This window comes from Saccostrea echinata, unplaced genomic scaffold, assembly GCF_033153115.1.
Source record: "Saccostrea echinata isolate AGI-Se365-2 ecotype Australia unplaced genomic scaffold, CSIRO_AGI_Sech_v1 ptg000025l, whole genome shotgun sequence".
Taxonomy (NCBI): domain Eukaryota; kingdom Metazoa; phylum Mollusca; class Bivalvia; order Ostreida; family Ostreidae; genus Saccostrea; species Saccostrea echinata.
The window spans coordinates 4,736,558-4,760,958 of record NW_026889774.1 but is presented as its reverse complement, the minus strand read 5'-3'; the positions used below and the strand labels follow the sequence as shown (position 1 = coordinate 4,760,958).

At 33.1% G+C, this 24,401-nt stretch overlaps 2 protein-coding genes across 2 annotated transcripts; one reads left to right on the top strand and one right to left on the bottom strand.

The window, feature by feature from the left end:
* Positions 1-730: 730 nt before the first annotated feature.
* Positions 731-4,779, bottom strand: LOC133192510 (uncharacterized). Its single transcript, XM_061328506.1, has 5 exons — positions 4,300-4,779; positions 3,839-3,979; positions 3,290-3,407; positions 2,278-2,442; positions 731-1,594 (listed from the first exon to the last, which is right to left on the bottom strand). The coding sequence occupies exons 1-5, from the start codon at positions 4,758-4,760 to the stop codon at positions 1,391-1,393; spliced, it is 1,089 nt and encodes a 362-aa protein (XP_061184490.1). The 5' UTR covers positions 4,761-4,779; the 3' UTR covers positions 731-1,390.
* A 724-nt stretch (positions 4,780-5,503) lies between these two features.
* LOC133191896 (sorting nexin-25-like) lies at positions 5,504-23,478 on the top strand. Its single transcript, XM_061327643.1, has 23 exons — positions 5,504-5,586; positions 7,867-8,115; positions 8,612-8,772; positions 9,121-9,252; positions 12,287-12,462; positions 13,532-13,718; positions 14,027-14,097; positions 14,629-14,723; positions 14,951-15,064; positions 15,268-15,359; positions 15,735-15,774; positions 16,352-16,474; positions 16,856-17,006; positions 17,376-17,566; positions 17,917-18,057; positions 18,434-18,589; positions 18,716-18,823; positions 19,147-19,277; positions 20,954-21,022; positions 21,704-21,847; positions 22,235-22,416; positions 22,538-22,638; positions 23,176-23,478. The coding sequence occupies exons 2-23, from the start codon at positions 7,891-7,893 to the stop codon at positions 23,242-23,244; spliced, it is 2,859 nt and encodes a 952-aa protein (XP_061183627.1). The 5' UTR covers positions 5,504-5,586; positions 7,867-7,890; the 3' UTR covers positions 23,245-23,478.
* Positions 23,479-24,401: the final 923 nt, after the last annotated feature.

The following is a 24,401-nucleotide window of genomic DNA, read 5'->3' as shown; positions in this document are numbered from 1 at the left end:
CAGGTTCAAGGCAGAAAAAAAACTGTAAGGTTTGTCTTGTTTATAAATTTTTAATGGCGAATTTTTTGGAGTTCTTCAAGGTTACTTTCATAATAAGAAAAATTACTGTTCTATTTTAGCTCTCTGACAGAAAAGTACACATGGATAGGACTTACATAGGCTATATATGCCTGATGTCCAAACCAATAAAATTGAATTTACATATTAAAGTAATAAAATTAAATTAATTAATTGAAAGAAAAGTATTGGGTGATGATACTTCACTCAAGGATAACTGAAGGCCTGATCATAAGGTGTATCTTCGTTGACATTGAATCAAGATCATTTTGGCAAGTTCAAGGCCACTTTTAGAGAATTGTAGACACCTGGCTGACTTAACTTGAAATGTAGTACATGTATATCAGAAGAAAAAGTGTATTACATGTATCTGCATCTGTTTATCATTAGATATGGACATTCTCAGTCTATTGTGTGTTTTTTTTTTAAACATCTTGAATATTGAATCTTAATTCTTTTGTTTAGCCATAGGTATTTTTCTCAGAAATGAATTTTCATCCATAATTTTTAGCTCTCTGAAGTAAACTCAGACCATCGCAGTCAGAATTACCAGTATCTATGGTGCCAAACACCCAATTTGAGAGATGTCCGATTTTAAGGATTGGTGGTGTAAACCTCTTCTTTAAAGACACTCAACATAGAATGTTTCAATTTTATTTATTTAATCACACTGTTGTAACATAAGTCAGACATTACTTGCTGTTAATCACTTATTCCCATTTACAAAAAAAAAAAAAAAAAAAAGAGCATAAATTTGATTTGAACACATTAAAGGAGCCTGCATGCATGGACACAGTTGCATTACCTTTTTTTCAAATTATGAATTTCTGTTCTTATTCAAAAAATAACCTCAATTTAATGAATTGAACTTAACAAGAAAATTCTTAGAGAATTCAATGACAAAAATGTTCTTCATAACATCACGTCAAACACCTGTGTTTGTAAACATAGACATCAGGTCTGTTATTGTTAATGTTTACATTTCAATTGTTTGCTCTGCACACATCACTGCATGAACATGGAATGGCAATACTTGTGATTTGGTTTGCTTTCTCACATTTCTACTATAAATTTTCAGGGTGATAGTTTAAATATTTTTTATTAATAAACAACATTTTTTTTTAAATATATATATATACTTTTTTTTAATCTCCAGGAAACGATATTTTTTTTAAAAAAAATTTAATTTAATACATGTATATTTAAAAATTAAGCATTGATTTTGAAATTTTCTAGGGAAAAAATTTTCCCACGTACCTACCGACCCAATTTTTTTTACCCTTGGTTGGGAGAGGGCAAACAAAGTTTATATTATTTCAAATGGCCTTTACATCTATTTCCATTTAAACTGGTAAGCATTTGACTGAACAAATCCAAACCAGAAGAAAGACTCTAGGATTTCCTCTCTATCATTAGTGTCCATGAAATCATATGGTCTGGTGTAAGATATAGTGGCTTTGCATGATTTATTTACCCTTCCTTTCTCCACTATCTGATGAAAGTGAGCTTCATCAATGTACAGGTATGTCAAAATGACCTGAAATATATGTAATAGTAACCTAATGCAGTAAAACATTGTTACAGCGAACATGCTTAAAGGAATTCATACTATTAATAGCAAAGTGATTTTTATTCCCTGTGGTTTAGAAGTTTATTGTGAACTTAACATTTAAAACTTAAGAATTATGTTTATAACAAATCAAAGATGTTTGTTTCTGGCATTTCCCTATAAGCATGTTTTACTGTATAAATCAGTCGTAAGAATTTTATACACATGTACATGTACTATGTCATTATCCTTAAGTTTTATTTCTAGAGGCTGCTGTGTCATGTCAAATTCATTTCATTTGCTTCTTAGACAAATAGTCCGAGTTGGATATTTATTTTAAATATAGTCCTAGATGGATATTTATTTTAAATATTTTTTTTTTCAAGATCACACTGACCCTATTTCTTACTAAATCTAAAAACTACACTCTCTTGGGACAAAAGTCTTTCATTACCGTATATCAATTTGAAATTCCTTTCTTCAAGTTAGATTGAAAAGATGTCAAAATTTCAAGCATTAACAAAGGCCAGAATGATGGACAAATAATGACTGAACATCAATAATGAATACCTTCTGTGACCTGACAACATGTTATATTAAATTTTAGTTAAAAAAATACTTCTGGTTCATATTCCTGAAAATATGTGTAAAGATCGACACAGCATGCTTACATGTGTTCCAATACACAGAAACCCCACAACATAAGGAAAGAAGAAAGATCCCTTCCTCTCCATGAGTAGCTCAATTCCATGTTGACCTAGAATTTTTTTGGCCATATTTTTATATGTGAAAGTCTCTGTTTTGTAGCTTCCTTCAAAAGCATCATATGGCTCAACCTGAAAATTCAAATACATGAATAAATCTATATATACATGATGCAATATCCATGCGAGTTTGGTCTGGGTAACATATACAGTAACTCAATAACTGTTAATAATTTAGTGAACCCAATAAATTAAAAAAATATACAAGATGAAGAGGCCCAAGGGTCTTAACGGTCACCTGAGTAAAACAATTTAGAAGATCTATAAACTGATACATGAAGTTTTGTTGCCCCAAAACAAGAAAAATAGTATGATTAGGATCAACAAAATAATTGGTCTAGTATACATGTATATCTGTCCCCAATTTATCAATACAGTGTATTAACATGCAGACTATTAACAAAATATATTTTTTAACCCCATATTATTACATCTCGACAGACAAAAATGGATAGCAATAGATCACCTGCATGACTCAGGTGACCTAATATATTCATGTAATTTTTTCCATAAGTGTGGTACATTCCTATAAATTTTCATTCATACTGGAGCAAAACTGATGGAAAAGTAAAACTTTTAAAAAAAATTAACACAGGTTTAAATTTTTAGTAACTTTTAAAGCTTTGTTCAACAAAACTAAAAACTGATATACAATGCATAAGTACAGTTATGTTTTCTTGGTGAAGTCTACTTTTTTATCAGACAAAAATTTTAGTTCATTTTGGATGATTGAATATTATACATATTTTCCTGTGTGTGCCAAGCATTCATTATTTACCATACATTTTTTTAAACTTTCACTCTTTTTATAACACAGTTTATATGGCTGAAAGGTTACAGTTTATGATTTCGGTGAAGACTGTATTACTATGGTTACTAAACTTAAAAATTTGTCATTTGTAAAATTAAAGTATCTTACCTCTGTGACAATAAACACCTTTAAAATCTTGTCTTGAAAAGTTTTAAAACGAACTTCTGGACTGCCACGGACGACAGTATCTTTGATGATCATGTTTTCTATAAAAGCCTCACCTGGCCTGAATAATAATAAGAAACATGATGGGTGATTCTCAGAAAAAAAATTCTGGTTATCATAAATCCGTAGTTACCATGGTACATGTAGATAAAGTGGGGCACAAAAAATTTCAATCTAATCAAAATTAGACTTCAAACGAGCAACAAATACTTATTAAAGGTCTAATTTTACCGGATTAAAAAAAAGTACCTTGTTTATTTTTATATGAAATATACAGCAGCACATGTTTAAGAATAGACCATCTCAATTTTACAGTACAACAATGGCATTTTAAACAACACACATTTTGTCCAAAACAAAATATGTTAATACCAATTTTCTTTTTTTTTTTAGCATAACGTGGATTTTTAACTGCAAATTTATTTTAATCAAAGTTTGAAATTCAAATTTTATTGACAATTCTCAGTTCATGAAAAACTGTATTATACTTACTCTGGTGAAAGGAAAAATATTCTGGAAAAAGCCATAAAAAGGTGTTTAAACCTTTTTTCTGTTGCTCCTCCGAGTCTTTCCAGAACCATTGAAAACTGTCTCCAGAACTCAAAAAGATTGATCTTCCATCCAAAAAATAACCTAAATAATAAAACATGAGGCCAAAGGTCTATGAATTCATCTGATCAACTATGACTCAACTGAGAAATGTTAAAAATTAGATTGGAATTTTTGAAGGCTGCATCTTTCTTAAAAAGCTAGCTTGCACAGTTAGTACAAAATCAGATTTATAACTTGAACAGAAAATGAATGATTGGACAAGGAATCAGGTCCAGAACCCCTGCATCACTAGCTATAGTCAAGCCAATATCCACAACCCCAAACCATCAAATCAATAGCACAAAAAATGAAAATCACAGCAAATCAATACCAGCATTTAACAGGATTCAATGGATCAATACCTTTTCCAATTATTGCTTCCATTTGACTTTATATCTTCCATGATGTCATTTTCTTTCTCTTCAAATTCACGTGTCGCTCTCTCAATTTCATCCCTAACATCCCATTTCTCTTCCCCCGTTTCTTTTTGAAACACATAAGAAAAATTCCACACCTCCTTGGTGTTTTTTATGAAGGCATGACTAATTTTTGGCATTTCTGACAGTCCACTCCGAACAACACATTTCAGTTTTCTAAGTTTGGTCATAAATTTTTTAAGTTCGGTGGCCTCTTCATCATAGAAAATGCAGATTTCTGCGAGATGTTCTAATCTCCAGTCTGGCGCTCTCTTCGGAAATTTTTTGACGAGCATGTATTTGCCGCCGTAGGCAACTGATGATGATCCTGTATCATTGCTACCTGATAACGAAGTGTCTACTTCCTCACTACTCGTCATGACTATTTCTTTTACGCACATATGCATGTAATACCATGTCTGAAGAGTAAATCACTGAATGTATTTTATGTCAAGTACCTAGTACGTACTTTCGCGGTAGCTTTTGTTTATATTTATTGATCATTGAGCCCGACATTGAATTTTCTCCCGATCCCGATCAAATTTGTAAGAGTGACTGAGGATATACTGCTTTAGAAACCGCTTATATTGCTTAGAAAGCTGCTTTGGAAAACTGTTTTCTTCCAAGCATAGGAAGTTTAAAATGTGAAGCAAAACCCAAAGTGCTTGAAACTGTTTAAAAAACTGCTAAAGACCTGTTCAATGACAACATATAAATAATTTCAATTTCCCATTGACCAGTACATGTACAAGTACATGTATGTATGCTTAATGTAAGTTCATTGACCGGAACGGAGATCGATAAGCTCAAGTAAAGACTATGCGTCCTTATAATAATAACGAGCAGATTCTTTTGAATCCTTTCAGTAATATAATTTAGATATCTAATATTAAATTGAAGTTTATATAGAGTGTGCCAACTGTCACGTGCGGTTTGAAAAGCCCAATCTAGATTAAAACTGAATAGGTTTTTTTGCCCTCAATATTTAAAAAAAAATAAAAACTAAATGAAAGAAAAGACTATTTTGACACCATAACAGAATATATCATCTAGTTTAGATGTAGGCTACCTTTTTTTCTAAATGCACATCGGGATCGGCATACAATATTTTCATAACCTACTTCTAGTGCCAGTGGCCCAACGACACCGTCGGACACCTCGGCCCATGGACATCCTACTGATCAAAGCAAATGACACCTCGGTTCAGACTGGTCGGTCCAAGATTTAAGACAGGTCGGCCCATATTTAAGACACCTCGTCCCAAGCAAAATTACATTAGGAAATTATATATTATACATTTCCCACTGATATATCCACAAATACTGTATAGGGGGAAATAACTCGCGGTGTTAATATTCGCTATATTCACGGTGTTAATAAATCCGTGAATTCAAGAAACAGTGAATAAGTTTTCAATAAACTCAATGTTATATTTGGAAATTTGAGAATAGACTACGATAGGTATATATATACGTGCAGTACATGGTCATTTCAGTAAAATTGTGAGTAGTACTTGTCATTCAATTATTTTAATTATCGCGCTTTACTTTAACTTCGATCAGCAGATAATACCCTGTATTTGTTAAAAAGCTGTTTTTAATAGCCAACGCTACATGTACGTTTCATCAATCAAATCACGTGGGTCATGAGTTTTGATTACCCGTGCGTAACTATGTTACCCCGTGTATTTGTTACCTGCATTATCATGCGTATTAGTTTTTATAGACATTTTGGTTTTTAAAAATTCAAATAACCATCAAACTTGCTGAAGATGTGTAAGGATATTATTTCGTTGATACATTTCTAACCGTCCAGTGGTTTTTCGCCGTGATGTATTATCCCTTCGGAAAGTAGATCTTGGGGTGTACATGCACTCATCGTAATAGTATATAGGAAAGTCATTCGACGTTTATAGTCAAGGACTTTTAATAACTGCACTTGTTTTAATTAGTCGTCAATTGATTATTAAATCTAACTATTTTATATAAACTTACCCTGTTGTTCGTGAAGTGAATACATAACACTGATTAATTTCGTTCTAGCTATGCTATGGATTAAATAGACATAGACAAGGGAGGTAACTTTTATTTTATACCAATTCCGCGAATTCAACAAACCGCGATCGTGTCAGAGGAGAGAAAAACGTGAAAATTACAACCGGTGAAATTAATCCCCTATACAGTACTAGTCGCAGACTATTGAAAAATCATCGCTGAAGGCAGCACGTCCAAGACAATCGAGAGAAAATTATTAAAATTGATAGTCACTAATTTTTTTTAAAATATTATTTTTATACATACATTTATAAAGGACGTTCCTCAATTTTTCTAGCAAATGGTGGAAAAGTATTCCCACTGTCTGACTAAAAATAATTTTCAGTTGTATATTTATCTTGTATTTTTAAATATACAGTTGACCCTCGATGGCTCGAACTCCGATCTCTGGAATTGAACCTCCAGTCCCGTTTTTTTTTTTGCTCTATATAACTAAGTAAATTTACTCCTGATCTCTCGAAGTTCTATATCTCTCGAACCAAGGCCTGGGTCCTGTTACACACATTTCATTGTTTTTTACTCCCTATCTCTCGAAGTTTTGATTGCGCATGTATACATGCCAATCAAGCATGAAATTAATACAGCTTGGACTCCCTGGATAACAGTGAACACCTGAGGCTGGCATGAACGTGTTAATTGGGTGTTTACGTAGATGGCACTACACCTGTGAGCCTTCCGAGTGTTGATACAATTAATTGGTAAATTATAAACTAATCGCTTCTCTATTTTTTTTTTACTTGATTTTGAGAAAATGATTAGGAGACGTGTCAATAATTTTTCATAGATTATAAACTTTTATTAGAGTCTACACAATCCCATTATGACAAACATTGCAATGCACGTGAAATCCTATCTCAATTAAGAATTGAATACTTATTATGAGCAACCTGGTGAAGGACCCGATCAAGCCCAGCGAGTAGCCACATCGACAATTGCTATTCAGTTAACAGTTTCATGTAATCATGAAGTGAGAACAAATAGATGTTGAAACTTAAAGAAATCATTTTATTTATTCAAAATAGATTACGATCATTGTTGTTGAATTCAAGTGAATTACCTGTAAAATACGAATGAAAACGGGCAACTTGATATTATCAACTTATACTTCCAGTATCTATAACACATGTAGTGGAATGATGATCGGAACTGAAAATTCCGGATTTTATTCACTTTTCATCTCTCTAACCCCTCAATCTCTCGAACTTTTCTTACGGTCCCTTGAACTTTGAGACATCGAGAATCACCTGTATAATGGAAAGAATTTGTCATTGTAACCAAAAAATATCATTGAATATATAGTCATTTGCAATGTCTAACAAGAGAGACAGCGTATGTATCAAGATTATACTTATAACTAATTAATATTGTATCATTATACATACATATCATGCATTTTATTAATCAAAAAGTAATGAATTATTCTTGAGGGTTAACACTGAAAGTTTTGCTCTTTTGGTAGATGAATAAGATACGCTGAAGAAAGATGACTGCAACAAGATACATCATTTTGGGAGGTGGGATAGCAGTTTTGGCAATTGGTTATCACTATGAGGTCATTGGAACAGTCTTGTCTGTGTTGGTTCATTGTATGATAGCTGTACTAGGTATCTACCTAGGTGTCACCTGGTCTCTTGTCCAGGGGAAGACATACAAGCCAGCTGCCCAGCCCAGAGAGTCAAAGATGGCACAGGAACTCATCAAATTGATGGTAAATTAAATTTGTACAATATAATAGTTGAGGTTAATGTTGATGTAAATACGTGCATGTTATAGAGTTAGTAAAAACTATCATCGTACCTTAATTGTTAAAAACAAGATTGATTCCTGTTTTTTTTTATGGATGAATAAATAGTAACAGACTTAAACTTATTCACAGTTATTTGTTTATTTTTCTTTCTTTGAAAAAAAAATCCTTTTTAAAGCCACATGTCCATTCTTGTTAGTTTCGAATGTAAGGTACATCAATAACATACATACATGTGTTTGTCATTTGTGTACTTATTCTAGAATAATTCTAGATGAGACATTACGTTTTGAGCATGTTGCTATATCAGATAAAGTGCTTTTTCCAAAGACTGAAACAACAAAAGTTGGGATTCAAACCCCTGACCTCTAGCTGTGTTAGCTACATATCTGACTTGACCATTGGGCTATGATATTTTATGTGATATTTTATATGATATGGATCTATGGATTACTTGTAGGAAAAAAGGTATGAGAAGAAATCAGAGACAAAGAAAGTAGTGATTACAAGAAATGTAGATGGCGCTTTACAGGAAGTGCTAGACCTTATTATGCGAGACTATATCATGTCATGGTATGCTGATCTTTCTAAGGACCATGAAGCTTTTATAGGTTCTCTAAGGTATGCACTGTAGAAGAAAATTTTGCGACACCTTATTTTCGCAAGATAGTTATTTGGTTTTTATAAGCGAGATTAAATTTTCAAAAAATTCAATTGCAATCTTACATCATTGTACAACTACATGTTTTAGATTTAAAAATATCTGTCCTCGAATTTGAATAAGTACAGTTGAGTAAATACTAAATTTTAATAACATTCATTTTCTACAGTACAATTATAAGCAGCTCACATGTACTGGTACATGTATGTGACAAGTGTACATGTATCCACTATCTTTTTTTCTTCAGAGTGAAATATTTTTTCAGAGCTAATCAATAGTCAGTGTATATTTACCACATATCATTTTAGAAGTGACATTTGGGTGATATTTGAGTCTTTGACAAATCGACTGAAGAAGATTGACAAAATGAAGCTGATTACAGAAGAAGTGGTGCTGAAAATCCACAAACATTTCCAGGAGATCAGAGAATACAGAAAAAGGTAAGACCAAAATAATTATCTGGCCATCTTGTTGTTCTAACAGTGTTTGTCATCATAGATGAAATTTCACAAATACAAATTTGTTTTTTGACTACAATAGTATTAAGTTTAAATCAATCCCTGTAGCTATGGATGCTTTGCTAATCATTCCATAGTTTTATGAGACACTATTTGAAGTCTTCTGATCACAGTTAAAGCGCTTGTGGCAAACATATACCGTATAACGGGTATTTTCTGCGGTTGTCCAATTTTTGCGGAATTTTGCGGATAGGACAAATCCGCAAAAATTACAATCGCAAAATATTTTTCAATATTTATTCAGATATTTTATACATGCAAGTATGATAAGTGGTGCGTATGTCACAGGGTTCTCATTAATGCAAGAACCTGCGTACTGGATGCAGCAAAATTATTTGGGACTGAAGGTTCTTAAAAATGATGAAACCGCAGATTCATGAGTGGATGCGTCCTCGTTAGCGAGAAAATTCTTGTTTCATTGAAATTCGAAGATTTTACGTCAGGATTTGTCCAAAATATATTGAATCAAAACCTTTCTGTAAATAATATTAATTTGATAAGTTTATACAAAAAAACATCTTTTATTATTCATATTTCTTTATTTAGATACGGATTTGAATGATTAAAATCATAGAATCCAAACTCCAATAGCTGCAAACAACACATGGTAGCATTTCTTTCTTTCTTTCTTTAACACCTTTTCAATCTTGTGTTTTATCTTGAGACCATAATTACTGCTTGTATACACAATATGACTTGATTGTCTCGTGAATTTCACCCAAAGCAGACGACTGACAGGATAAGTTACGCCTCAATGCACGTGACACCTGTGATTGTATACGGTCAGCCTTAGGGTACTAAACACCCAGTTAATTTTGATGACAATTACTTAAAAGTGTATTTAGAATATGGCTTGGATGCATTAATTATCATTATCTATATATTTAAACATTTTAGTAGATCGCATAAAATAAACGTCTGATACAATAAAGATTTTGATTGTTGTTTGGGTGGACTGATACTGCAATAATTCATTTCAATTGGGACTTGACATAATTTTACAAAGACTAACTAAACTAAAAGATAGTAGTTTAATTAAGCTTAATATCTTAATACCAGTTCCCTTGCACCTTTGATCAATATGTCTTATAATGAATTCATAAAACGTAAACATGTCACAGTTTTGATAATTCTTAGAGTTTGGTGATCATACCCCGTAAATAAATTTTTGAGGTATAATCCAACCGCAGAAATTGAAAACCCAGAAATTAATTTGCTACCTTATAGGGGTTAAATCGCAAAAATTTCCAACCACAGAAAATACCCGTTATACGGTATACTGAACAAAAAAAGAAAGGTAAATATCTAAAATACATTTGTTTTACTTAGATTTGAACGTAAATGTTTACAACAAAACGTCCTATATAGGAGACGTAAGCAACAGTCAATTGTGATAAAAAAAAATCCTGATCATTCAAGCGTAACACCTTTTAACTCTAAGTGAGTACAAAGGGTAAAAGCCCGTGCTCGAGAAAGTCAGACCACGTGTATCCGTACAATTCTTGGCATAGAAAATCCTTGTCTTTAGTCCTCAAAGAAAATCTAAAATTTGGTTAAATTTCTGCATTTTTTGAAATGCCCCGATTGTCTAAAGATAAACGAAAACGTTCCATAGGGATGCTCCAAGCAGGCATGTCCCAAAACGCTGTTGGGGCGACAATCGGAACAACTCAGAAGACAATTAGCCTTCTCTGGAGACGTTTCCAGACCACTAGATCAACTGATGACCGGCCCCGCAGTGGAAGACCTAGAGTTACCACCCTTAGGTAGGACCGGCAAATCCGTTTGCTCCATCTGCGAAACAGATTTTTTACTGCGGTAGATTCTGCTCACAATGCTTTAGGGAGGAGGATTAGCCCTCAGACAGTGCGAAACTGATTGAAGCATTGCGGTTTGAAAGCCCGTAGACCGTACAAAGGGACAGAACTAACAGATTGGCACAAGACCTTGCGACGGAATTGGGCACAGCATCACTTGCACTTTCGATTGCAAGACTGGTCCAGAGTACTCTTCAGTGATGAGTCTCGTTTTAGTTTGAAATTTGCCGATGGAAGAACCCGTGTCTGGAGGAGACGTGGAGAGCGTTTTACTGGTTGCTGTGTGATGGAAGTAGACAGATTCGGGGGTGGTAGTGTAATGGTTTGGGGAGGAATTTGTGGAGGAAACCGCACAAGATTTGTTGTAGTGAACGGTACGCTGACAGCTCAAAGATACAGAGATGAAATTCTCTCGCCAGTTGTACTGTCGTATCTACGCACCAATGGTCCTGGTTTAACATTCCAGCAGGACAACGCAACAGCACACACGGCTCGAACAACCAGAGATTTCCTGACTCAAAACAACGTGGATGTTCTAGACTGGCCCTCAAAATCTCCGGATCTCTCACCAGTTGAACATGTTTGGGATGAGTTAGGTAGGAGAGTAAGGATGCGCAGACCCCAGCCACAGAGTCTCTTGCAACTGGTGACAGCACTAGAAGAGGAATGGAATAATATCCCATGGCACGTATTTCGACGATATGTATCCTCTATGCATCGCAGATGTGTCGCAGTACTGAATGCAGGCGGTGGTCATACACGGTACTGACTTGTGAAATGCAATTAAAACCCCAGGGTAGATCAAAGAACTGTTCTAAGCCCATGTGATTATTAAAATGACCTTTTTAAAAAGAATATTGTCAGACAGTGGTATCTTGTTATTATAACCAAATAATGTTTTAGATTCTATAACTTAATAAATTGAAAATAAATTATTTCTACGATACCTTTCTTTTTTTGTTCAGTATATGTGCCTGCATTTGCATTCCTTATGATATACAAAGTCATATTTTCCCGAAGTACAACAAAATGATAAATAACAAACTGGATATAGCAAATCATGGATATTACTATATTTTCATCTGTATCATTTATGCATAATGTACATGTAACATCATTTGCATTTGTGGCTTACACAGAGAAGATGACAAAATAGCCAAGAAATTCATCCTTCATCCCTGGCTGGAAAATGAGGACACAGAGACAGAGTTTCTGAGGAAGGTTTGTGAATCTCTGTTGATAGCACTGCTGCCTAAGGAATACATTCACTGTCACACACTGAGGAGAATGCTGAGAGAGATACTGACATCGTCAGGTAAGGAATTACTGTAAATTACTGTAAAACTAGGGATTACAGCTAGAACTTAGAGATAGTGTTAGAATGTTAGGGGTACATGTGTACTGAGTAAAATAAAAAAGGTGTGAATTAGTCTAAACAGAGTTCATATATATATATATATATATATATATATATATATATATATATATATATATATATATATATATCTCTCTTTCACAACAGCTTTTACTTGCAGTTTGTCAGTTTGAAATCTGTCCATGACTGAATGAAGAAATTTTCTATATACATGCAAAATGAAATAAATGAGTCACAGGTAGAAATATTTGCAAGTTAAAGAAGGTCAAGAAACTTATGAATATTTCTCACACTTCTCTTATAGTTGACTTACCGTACATGTCTAAAGCTAGACAATAGAGATATTGAGAATGTTAGAAGTACTATGTAAAATGGTTTGTTCTTAATTTTGTTACGTATACAATATTGTTAAAGTTTGTTTAAATTTGCTGACTTTTATCTAATTGATTATTATAATGAAGAAATATATTTGTTTGAAAAATAACTATTTTTAGCTCACCTGAGCTGAAAGCTCAAGTGAGCTTATCTGATCACCCGTTGTCCGTCGTCCGTCCTTCTGTCTGTCCGTCTGTAAACTTTTCACATTTTCAACTTCCTCTCAAGAACCACTGGGCCAATTTTAACCAAACTTGGTACAAAGTATCCTTGGGTGAAGGGGAGTTTAAATTGTTAAAATAAAGGGCCAAGTCCCCTTACAAGAGGAGATGATCAAAAAAGACAAAAATAGGGTGGGGTCATTAAAAAATCTTCTTCTCAAGAACCACTGGACCAGAAAAGCTGAAACTTATGTGGAAGCATCCTGGGGTACTGTAGATTGATTCTAAATTGTTCAAATCATGACCCCCGGGGGTAAGGCGGGGCCACAATAGGTATTACAAGGGGGGAAATCTGGTAAAGAACAGCATGGCCAAAGTTACTCAGGTGAGCGATGTGGCCCATGGGCCTCTCGTTACTTATGAAAATCTTTTTAAAAATGTTATATGTTCTGTATTTATACATGTATTTCCAGTTCTGAAGCCATCTGTAGACATGATGTGTGATCCAGACTATATAAATCAGAAATTGATCAACTACATAGATTACCGACGACAGCTTTCTGAGGACACTCGTAAGAAGTATACGTACGCTGCTACATACGAGGAATTCGTGAAACTCATCGACAAGTGTGATGATATAGAGCATCTTAAACAAATAAGGTTACAGTGTAACAGCTTAATTTTAAAATCAAAATATACTGCACATTCACTTTAATACTCAATTAGTACTATCTGTTTTCTATACACACTGTAATACATATCTTTCAAAAAATAAGATTTTTGTTTGTGAAGAGGGTAAATGAAATGAGGGAAGTCATTGAATTTCATAGTTTTTTATATACTACACAAACATGTGTAACCAAGTGATGTTATTTGAAAATTAATGCATTCAAGGAGAAAAGAATTTCCACAACATATTGTCATATAATGTATTCAGTGTCAGCATTTTGTACTTTTGTGTTTTCCAGATACAATATCATGACAGAAATCATCCATGCTACAACCATTCAGAACATTAAAAAGGAACAAAACATTCCAGGTACTGTTGGTTTAGATTGAATTCTGCTCGGATTGTAACTGCAGTTTTAAGAAATCTTCAGAGATATAAAGTTGGAATTAAATATGCTGTGGAAGTACTTATTTCAGCATGGTATTAATTTACACTATGAACTCTGTAGTCACAAATTTTCTGCAGAAATTTGTCCCAACATACAATGCACCTAAAGTATATATATTTAAGGCATAAAGTGCCAATCTAAGAAATCAGTGTAATTTTCTACCTGCTGATAGACAAGAAATTGTGATTCCCTGAAATTTTGACCACATGGAAAAAAGGACATTTACAGTATGCCCTTGTAAGCATTATGGTACCTGAAAATACATTACATGCACCCTTCTCTCAAAAATTCTGTCTGGTGTGTTAGCATTTGCTATGATTAATAAGATTTTCAGTGTCATGCTTTTTTCATATACACTTATTTATATAAGCAGGAAATAATGAAGGAATACCTATAGAAAAATTCTTTTCCTCTACTGTGAATTAAATACAGTAATATTCTTGTTTTGTTAGAAAAACCTTTAAAACCTGGTGAAAAAGGACCATCTCGAGCCACTGGTAAAGGGGATCTTCTAAAAGCTAGAAATTTGAAAAGATACATAAATCAGGTATTCATTTTGTGTGCACTAAATTTGCTAATTGGTGTTAGATAGAAACATACATGTGTATAATAGATATTTCATGACCCGAAAGCTTAGAATGAATGAATACACAAATGGTCAATTCATTCAGTGGAAATGCTAAAATTGATCTGGTATACATGTATGTTTATAGATTTCAAAATATCATTGCTCAAGTTGATAGAATATTTGGCATTTCTTCCTTTTTCTTGTAGCTTACTATTGCCAAAGTTCACAGTGAAAAGAGAATACATGCATTAGGGGGACCAGATTACAAGAGCTATGAAACAACAGAGGAATCAGAAGGAATGGTCACCAAAAGTACCAAGGTACATGTACTGATTATGATTGCATGGATGTTAACCCCCCCTCCCCCCCCCCCCAAAAAAAAAATCTCTATGGCTATAAAATTACTTCAAGTTTGATCATATGTATAAGTCTATCGATATACATATATGTTAATTAATACTACAGAAAAATACAAAATCTTAGAATATATAATACTAAGCATTTTTTTCTTTGATTTGTGAAGATTATGTCCTTTGAAGAAGTGATGGATTCAGTGGAAGCTAAAATGGAATTTTTCAAATTTTTAGAAAAGGATGACAACCATTCATTGCTTGGGTAATTTGAATAATTGATAAAACTTAAACATTTGATTTAGTGTAATGTGATAAAGATGGCATCATATAGGATTCAGTGTTTGAAATTTTATAAGAAAGTTTACCAATATTCCAAGGAAAAATACTATCTATTGTACAGTCAAACCTTGTTATCTCGAATCCAATGGGACCAAGAAAATACTTCGAGATATCCGAGGGTTCGAGATATCTAGGGTAAAGTACTGAAGGAATAAGTGATTGGAACTTCCAAATCACTTTGACATATCCAAGGTATTCGAGATATCAGTGTTTGATATACTGCAGTTCAACTGTATGTTGTATTTGAGACAATGAAGATAAAAACCAGTTACTCTGTTTCCTTTTTGATCATTACTAGATTTTGCATGGCTGTAGAAAGACTTGAAACTGCTGAGAAGGTAAGAATAACAAGGTCTAAGAAAAGCAAAGCCATTCTTTAATTGACAATCAGTTTCCTTATCCATGGAGAATAATAATGATACCAGTTCTGTTCACCTCAAATTTCTTATCAGCACATATTCTATTTGATTAGATCAGCCAAAACTATCAAAATATATGCACAAAAATTATTTGATTTTGAAAATTACCCTCTTGTAAGCAATTCTAATATTTTTGATATATTTGATGCTCTCTTCTTGTCTAAGTTGGCTGATCCATAGTATATATTTAATGTATGGTGAATTTACCCTATACATATATCTCTACTAGCTTTCCCAAAGATTTAAACTCGAAGAACAAGATCAAAAGATCTTTGGGTAAATCTCAAGTTCATAGTTCACTGTACATGTATATTTTTTTCAATGACTTAATCTCATTCTTGCAAAAATCTGACAGAACCCTTTGATATATTTGTAGGTACATGTACTATCTATAAAAATAATACCTAGTAAATATATCATGAAAAATGTGCTTACCGCTAACTATTCTGTTTATCATTAAAGATTCAATAGTTTAGATATCTTTCTATTCTTTCAGAGGAAACAGTATCAGTTGGGAAAGGAGATATTTGACAAATACATCGCCAGTAGTACGAGCGCCGTCAAGCTGGACAGAGGAACTGTAAAGGACATGGAGTCTTTCTTACTGGGTAACTCACCGGTAAGTTTACCAAGTTACACAGGACAGATTTCTGTTTACTGTTAAACTAAAGTCCATGCTTTTTGATGGAAAAGAACAATTCGATGTTGATCTTTTTTGATTGGAGCTTACAGCAATTGTATACAATGTAAGTCATAAAGGCTTTTTACAGTACATGTATCCACAGGAAAATTAATTTTTGCTAACCATATGTATTTGTATTCAAATTTACAATTTATAGCTTACTTATGAACAGCATATCTATCACTGTAATGAATAAAGCATATATACATCTATGTATACATCTACATTTTCAGATAATGCACAAACCGGTATATATGTAGGTTTTGTGTACAATTCAAGAAAAAAGTACTTTTTTTACATCTTAGTCTTAAATTGTAGGAGTGTGAAGCTTTTGAGAGGGGAGAGAAAACTGTATTGGACATCTTGAAGAAGCAGTACTATCCATCCTTTCTTGTCAGTGATATTTACCATAAATATATCAAGTCCTTAGAGCAAGAAACCCCAGCAGATCTCACTGAGCAAAGAAAAGGTATATAACTGCCTTCTGCATATTAGTATACAGTCAAACCTCGTTATCTCGAACTTGATGGGACCAAGAAAAAACTTCGAGATATCGGAGGATTCAAGATACCCAGGATAAAATACTTAAAGAAAAAGTGGTTGGGATTTCCAAATCACTTCAATTTAATCATAGTATTCAAGGTGTCTTTGTTAGAGATACTGAAGTTCCACTCTATATAGAGAAAATGCCTAGCTATCCTCTAAATGTTATAGTCTTGTAAGAAAAAAGTTCTACAAAAGGGGATTACTGTGCCTTAGACATTACCCTGATGTTGACGGAGAGTATTAACGTTTTGTAGATATATTATTAATTTGTAGCTTTATTATTATTTTGTAGATTTATTATTCTTTCAACCTGACAGTGATGATGAAGAAGTATACATGGATTTTAATAGTGATGACAGCGTCATTTTTAAGGATCAGTCTTACTTTGCTCAACAGAAGCTGGAGCAGTTGGATGGAAAAATTCAGAATAAGAGCCATGCACTAAAAGCAATCAAAGAATCACATAAAATGGATGACTCAAAGGTTTGAGACTAAAAGAATGTACAATTTTATAAATTCATGTACTAATATATATTATAGATATGTGTGAAATGATGTAATTTCATTTCTTTATAAGACTAATGAGTCTGAAAGTAGAATTTTTTACTCCAAAATTTAGGCTTTTAATAACACTGGTAAAATATTCATGTAGGGCAAGATTTTTGTGCCCTGCTTTGAAGTACTGTATGAGGGCATATGGTGTTCAGTCTTCAGCATGCACAGCCAAGTTATTTCATAAGAGCTCATTTCTCATGAAATATGAGAATATATATGTCAAAAGTTTAAATAAAAAATATTAACATTGCACCATTTTTGTTCTTTCTTGTATCTAGGCAGAGAAGATAGAGAAAGACTTAGAGAGGGAGTTGGAGCAGTTGATCCTACAGAGGAGGCAGCTAGAGATCCACATCCTGAGGACTCAGAAGTGGTGTGAGAATCAAGGCTCCTGGAGGGCCACTATATACGAAGCACAGGTCAGGATCTGTAGGAAATTCTCTCTGATTTCAGTGATTCATGCAATACTCTTCATTCAAAAGCTAAATCATGTGTGTGAAATAAATATAAGGACTCCTGTAATACAGGACATAAGCTTACACACACATGTACGGATACCAGTAGCATGATATACCCTGTATTTGTGGGGAATACCCATGATAGAAAAAAGTATTTTACACAAGTTGATAAAGAAAAGAACTAAGTTGTGATCTTTACTGTACTCAGTTACATGTATATAATTTTGAGGTTAATACATGTAAAAGCAATGTACATGTACTTGTATTTTTGGAATAGATGAATACCTTTCTAATATATGTATATTTCCATGTCACTAGTATTGTTAATAATACACAGATTGTTGAGGAGGATGATAAGAGGATACCTACCTTTGTTTTGATCGTGCATCTGACAGGACAGGAAAAATCGTACAATCTTCAGCATAGTGCAGAAGGCTGGCTAGTCACCAGAACTATCCCAGACTTCAACCGACTCCACGAGAAACTGATTGAGGTGATATATATAGATGATAGATAAAGAAAATGAAAACCTGTTTCTGTAGCTGTTCCACAATGACAACGATGTCTAGTTTTCCATACATACATGTACATGTATCTCTTAATTTCAATGTTTTGATAGATTGGACCTTGGTTGAAGAAGAAAGAACTTCCATCTGTGCGGCGATTCACAACACTGGACGATAAATTCTTAAATGAGTGTAAGAGAATGCTGAATGATTATCTCAGTGTGAGTGTGACCTTTGACTTATTACTTAAGTCTAAATGATTTAATGAATACAAAAAAATTACTTTCTGAAGTACAAGAATTTATTTTACTAAGTTTGAATATGAAATTGTAGAAATTCAAGGATTTTTTTTCTTGTTCAGTTTTTCTTTATTTGTAAAAGTGTTACTTTAAACACAGTCTGTAGGTGGCATTTAGAATTTCAAGGATTGCTTCAAGATAACATGCATATGAATTTTATGTAAACAAATAAATAGAAGCCAACTTCCTGTTTTAAATATTATATTGTGCTGTCAAATGTACTGACTTCACGTTTCTGATTTTAGGCCGTAATGAAAGATGGAATGATGGCCCAGAGTGAGGCGCTTTATGGCTTTCTGACGCCAACACCAGAGTTCTTCTTGCACAGGAAACCAGAGAAAAAGAAAGAGTTCTTCATCACCTCCATTATAAAAAGGTCAATATTTCTCTTTGTCTTATCATTAAACATGAATCTGTGTCAAATTAAAATTGACCATTGAAATGTATGACATGTATCAGTTCAAAGATATAAATGCATCACAATATCACCCTGTATCTACTAATAATGTACAGTACATATTTACAAAGAATTCTGTAATCAAACCTTGAATATAATCAACTTGTTCCAACTAAATCCTACTTCCTATTTTGAAATTCAGTTGAACTTTGCTATCTCAATCATTGATATCTTAAATACCGTGGATATGTTAGAGTGAGCTGGAAGTTCCAATCATTCTCTCTTTGTACATGAATATTTTTCTCTTTGTACATGTATATTTTTAGGGCCCCGCAAGGATTTGCAGGTGCCCTATAGTAATCACTCTGTCTGTCTGTCTGTCTGTCATTCTTCTGTCCACAAATTTTCTGTTTTTTTCTAATAACTTTTTTTAGGGTAGACCAATTAAGTTCAAATTTGGTATGTTGGTTGAATAGGCAGTAAGACATATTTTGATGCTAAGTTTGGTTCTCTGTGTCACCCGGTTTGGAGCTGGGGTGGTGGGGTATATTCCTTAACTTTATATAAGAGTGAATGGGCAAAGAGAGATAACTGCTGAGAATGTTCCTATTGTAAAACTATGAAAGGCTGCAATGAGTCTCTTGGGATTAATTAACTTTCCTCTTGCACTCATATTGAGATTAATTAACACCTCTGTCTGCAAATGAAGTTTGTTTTGAAGTTAAGGTCAATTCTGAATGATGTTTACATTCTCTGAAATGTGGATTTAAATTATGTTCATACTTTATTTTGGTAAAATACACAATGAATTATGATTTTATTGAATTCTAAAAACAAGATATAGATAGAGATATCATTTTTATTATTATTTTCTTTTTTCTTTCTTTTTTCTTTTTTTCTGCCTTATGTAAATTCAAGAATACTAATTATTTTAACAGGTATTCAGATAAAAACCTCATTCTATCATTGCTGAAAAAGTTCTTACTGTAAACTTAGAAGAAAAGGTTGAGAGAGCATTATAATTAATCCCGTGGGTTTGATTATCTTGCTGGTTTGCAGAATATTTTAGAGGGTTATCTTTCTGTCACTTTAAGATTAATTAACACCTTTGTCTGCAACTGATATTTGTTTTGAAGTTAAGGTCAAGCCTGGGTGATATTTGCATTCACTGAAGGCTGGCATTTTAGAAAACACATGCTTCATTCATTTTTAAATATACGTTTAATTGAGTTATTATAGATATGATGTTTTTTACTGCCTTATGTAAATACAAGGATACTATTTACAGATTGTTGGATATTTAGCAGTTGCTGTTGCTTATTCTTTATATATTTTGAAATTTTTTGGAATCAAGTAAAATTCTCATCCCCTAATCTGCACCCTTATATTTCTAACCCTTGGTGGGGCCCTGCTGACTGGTCAGATTTCTAGTTCTCTTTGTATATTTTAACCTCCATATTTTGAATCCTAAGATACCGATTGAGTTTGAGATAACAAGGTTAGACTGTACATATTATTTTCTTTACAAAAGAAAGGAATTGTAACATCTTTCTAGTTTGCCCCCTCATTTTTCAGATAGTATGAAATTCATACTGTATATAGCATATATATATATATATATATATATATTGGGTAGATTTTCTATCGTACTGTAGCTTGCCCATTGGTCAGTACAAGCAAGTCAATGAGGACGAACTTAAACTGGTGGATGAAGAAGACGATGGGTAGGCCTCAATGTGCTGTCTTTGACTGCAAACTGTTAATTCATGTCTGTATTGTGTAAGATACATGTAACATGAAGATTTGATATTTTAAATGTCACTTACAACTTTGTTATACAGTATTTGCTAATTCATTGTTCAAAAGTAATCTGTAAAATATTTGATTGACTAAGTTTTCTATTGGGATTAGGCTGGTTACCTGAAATACAAACATGTCCTGCTGATGAGGAATTGTGTTTTGCAAAGAGCACTTCAGTTGTAGGATTTGATTTAATGGAAATTAGAACTATTTAAACTTGATGCTGGGGTTATTTTTAATAGACAGTAGTTCCTTATCTATGGAGAGATTTTCTACATTTTATGTACAAATTATTTCACTGTGAATATTTATTTATAAAAAAAAAGATTGCCCAAGGATCAAAATAAAGAACACTGTGTATTTAGAAGTACAGTTTTATCAGTTTTACACTGCAATGTTTAAACATGTACATGCATTTCTAATTTTATTCTAAAACATTGCATGTGTCACCCAGTGCCTGATGTAACTTAATACTATAGTTTCTCTTAGATTATGGCAACCAATCACTTTAATTATGTAAATGATTTGATTTGATTTTTTTTATAAATTTTCAAAATATTGCAGCTCAGTTAATTTTTATGTGATTTTTTTTTTCCCCCATGCAGTTCAAAGCTGGACAGGAAAGACTCCATTGCTGAGCCATTTTACAGACTGGTAGATGAGGTGTTCGAGTGTCATGGTATGTTTAAATGGCTGAGACGCAGCTTCATCATGTTTGTGGAAGTCACTTTTGGAAGGTCTATAAATAGGTGTGTATGTTGAATGAAATCTGTATTTCTAAATGGCAGTTATTGGGCCATTTAGATTAAAGTATCTTTTCTTTCGGTGTCAGTAGACGTGACCTGCATTTTTATGTCTGATACCAGATTATGAAATGTTAGTTTTGGATTTTGACTAATTTCCCAAAGATATACAGTGTATGTGTAATTTGTGAGTTTTGCAATTTATTTTGATGAAAGTCAGCTGGTTAACAAAATAGGCTTAATAATAGTGAGAGATAAGATATTTCACCAATAAACAAACACACAGAGGAATTTTCTCTCTCTCTCTTTGAATGTTCTAGCTTTGCAAATAACACAAATATTGTAGGTAAAATGCGTAGGTAAACTTTTAGTGTATATTTGCTTATTTTGTAGACAACTGCGAGAAATGGTGGACTGGATATTTTCAGAGAGCATGATCATTTACTACATTACTTTGTTCAAAAACTCCATGTGGCCAAATGGCAAGCTAGCTGACCCTCCGACCCCGAAGACAGACCTTCAAAAATTACAAACGAGGCTTGAAGCCAAAGAAAAATTCTTAAACAATATGCCAGGTAAATTTATCTTTTACATTATCAGAATATACATGTAGTGCACTTAAAAGGCTTGAAATGAGCAATTAACATATTGCTATTTTGGAGAACTTGGGAATAATGAGAATTTTTCCGATTTCAGATGCAGTCAGAACACTTTTAGGAGAGGAGAATGGCAGAAGAGGAGCTATTAAAATGTTTGAAGTTTTACAAGACACAAGACTAAACAAACATCTTTTCTATGCACGTATTTTTACTTAGTTATTGATTATGCATCCCCCCTTTTCCAAAGGGATTTGATAAAAATCTTTAATAATATTTTCCTGAGTAGTACCTTTTCCTTTTGGATAGAAGGGTAAGAGAAAAGACAATATGTTTCATGACTCTTCTCACAAATGCTAAGATTAAACTATTTCAATGAGAGAAAAAAAGAACATTTATAAACTACTGTTGGTCATATTTGCAATGGAAGACCTATTTTTAAACTTTGATTGAAGCAAAATTACATTATTGTTATCCTGTACAAAATTGATTTCTTGTAATACTATATAACGGTAATTGATTGTACAGAATCCTATTCTGAAACAATTTGATACTTTATTTCTGTCTAATTGATCAAAAAGGTTTAAATTATATACAAATTTATCATAATAACACATTTTAACAGCAAAATAAAATTCTCAAAAATGCAGCTTGTATTGCTTTAAGTACATGTATAAAAATTAACAATACTGTGTTCTTTTAGTGTCATGTCTAATACTGTGATGCTTTTGTTCTCAGAGTCTTTTGGAGGTCTTTCTCTTGGAAATCTGTCCAGAATTAAAGGAGAGTACAGAATCCGGTCAGTGATGGACCAAAAAACAACACATAGAATGAATTGCAAAGCTCAGTTCTTCTTCAAAATTTGTCATTATAGATAAAAGATGTACTGTATTAAAAGTAAAGGGTGTGTGCAATTAACATTTACATGTAGAAAAGAAATACATGTATTATACATGTATTTATATTTTTTGTATGATTTTCTGGGTGCAATATGATTTTTAATTCTATTTTGTTATTGTTCATTTATGATTTGATGAAAGGGCATACATTTGCAAATTGTTTAATAAAAATATAAATATTTGAAATTGTTGTTCTATTGATTTGAAATGTTTGGATCACAAGCTGCACTATTTAAATCGATCCAAGTTAGTTACATGTACCTGTCTTTCATTCCAAATTGAGTTTCTTATCACACATTGAAATGTTGGGCTCTGCATTATATTATGTTGTACATGTACATGTTTGTTCACAACAAAGCGTGCGATTACTCCTTTGACATCATGGCAAACAATGAAATATTTTTTTGGCTTTCCCTAACATTACAGAAACACAAATTAAAAAACAAGATGTGTTTGTGAAACACTGATGCCCCCATATGGCGGCTTATGGCAAAGGTTAAAGTTTCTCAAATGCAAGTCAAAATCCAGGCCAAAAGATAAAAAGTGTTGATACCCAAAGAAAGATCTTGTCTCGAGGAATACACCTGTGAAATTTGAAAGACGTAGATACAACTGTTCAAAAGGTTAAAGTTTTTTAAATAAAAGTCAAACGTCAAGGTCAAGGTCAAAGTGGTTGGTATCCAAAGGAAGCTCTTGTCACAAGGATTACATATGTGAAGTATGAAAGCACTAGCACCAACCATTCAAAAGTTATGGCCAAGGTTAAAGTTTTTCAAAAGTAGGTCAAACTCCTAGGTCAAGGTCAAAAGGTCAAAGTGGTTGGTATCCAAGGAAGGTCTTGTCACAAGGATTACATATGTGAAGTATGAAAGCCCTAGCATCAACCATTCAAAAGTTATAGCCAAGGTTAAAGTTTTTCAAAAGTAGGTCAAACTCCTAGGTCAAGGTCAAAGGGTCAAAGTGGTTGATATCCAGAGGAAGGTATTGTCATAAGGAATACACATGTGAAGTTTGAAACCCTAAGCACCAACTGTTCAAAAGTTGTGGCCAAGGTTAAAGTTTTTC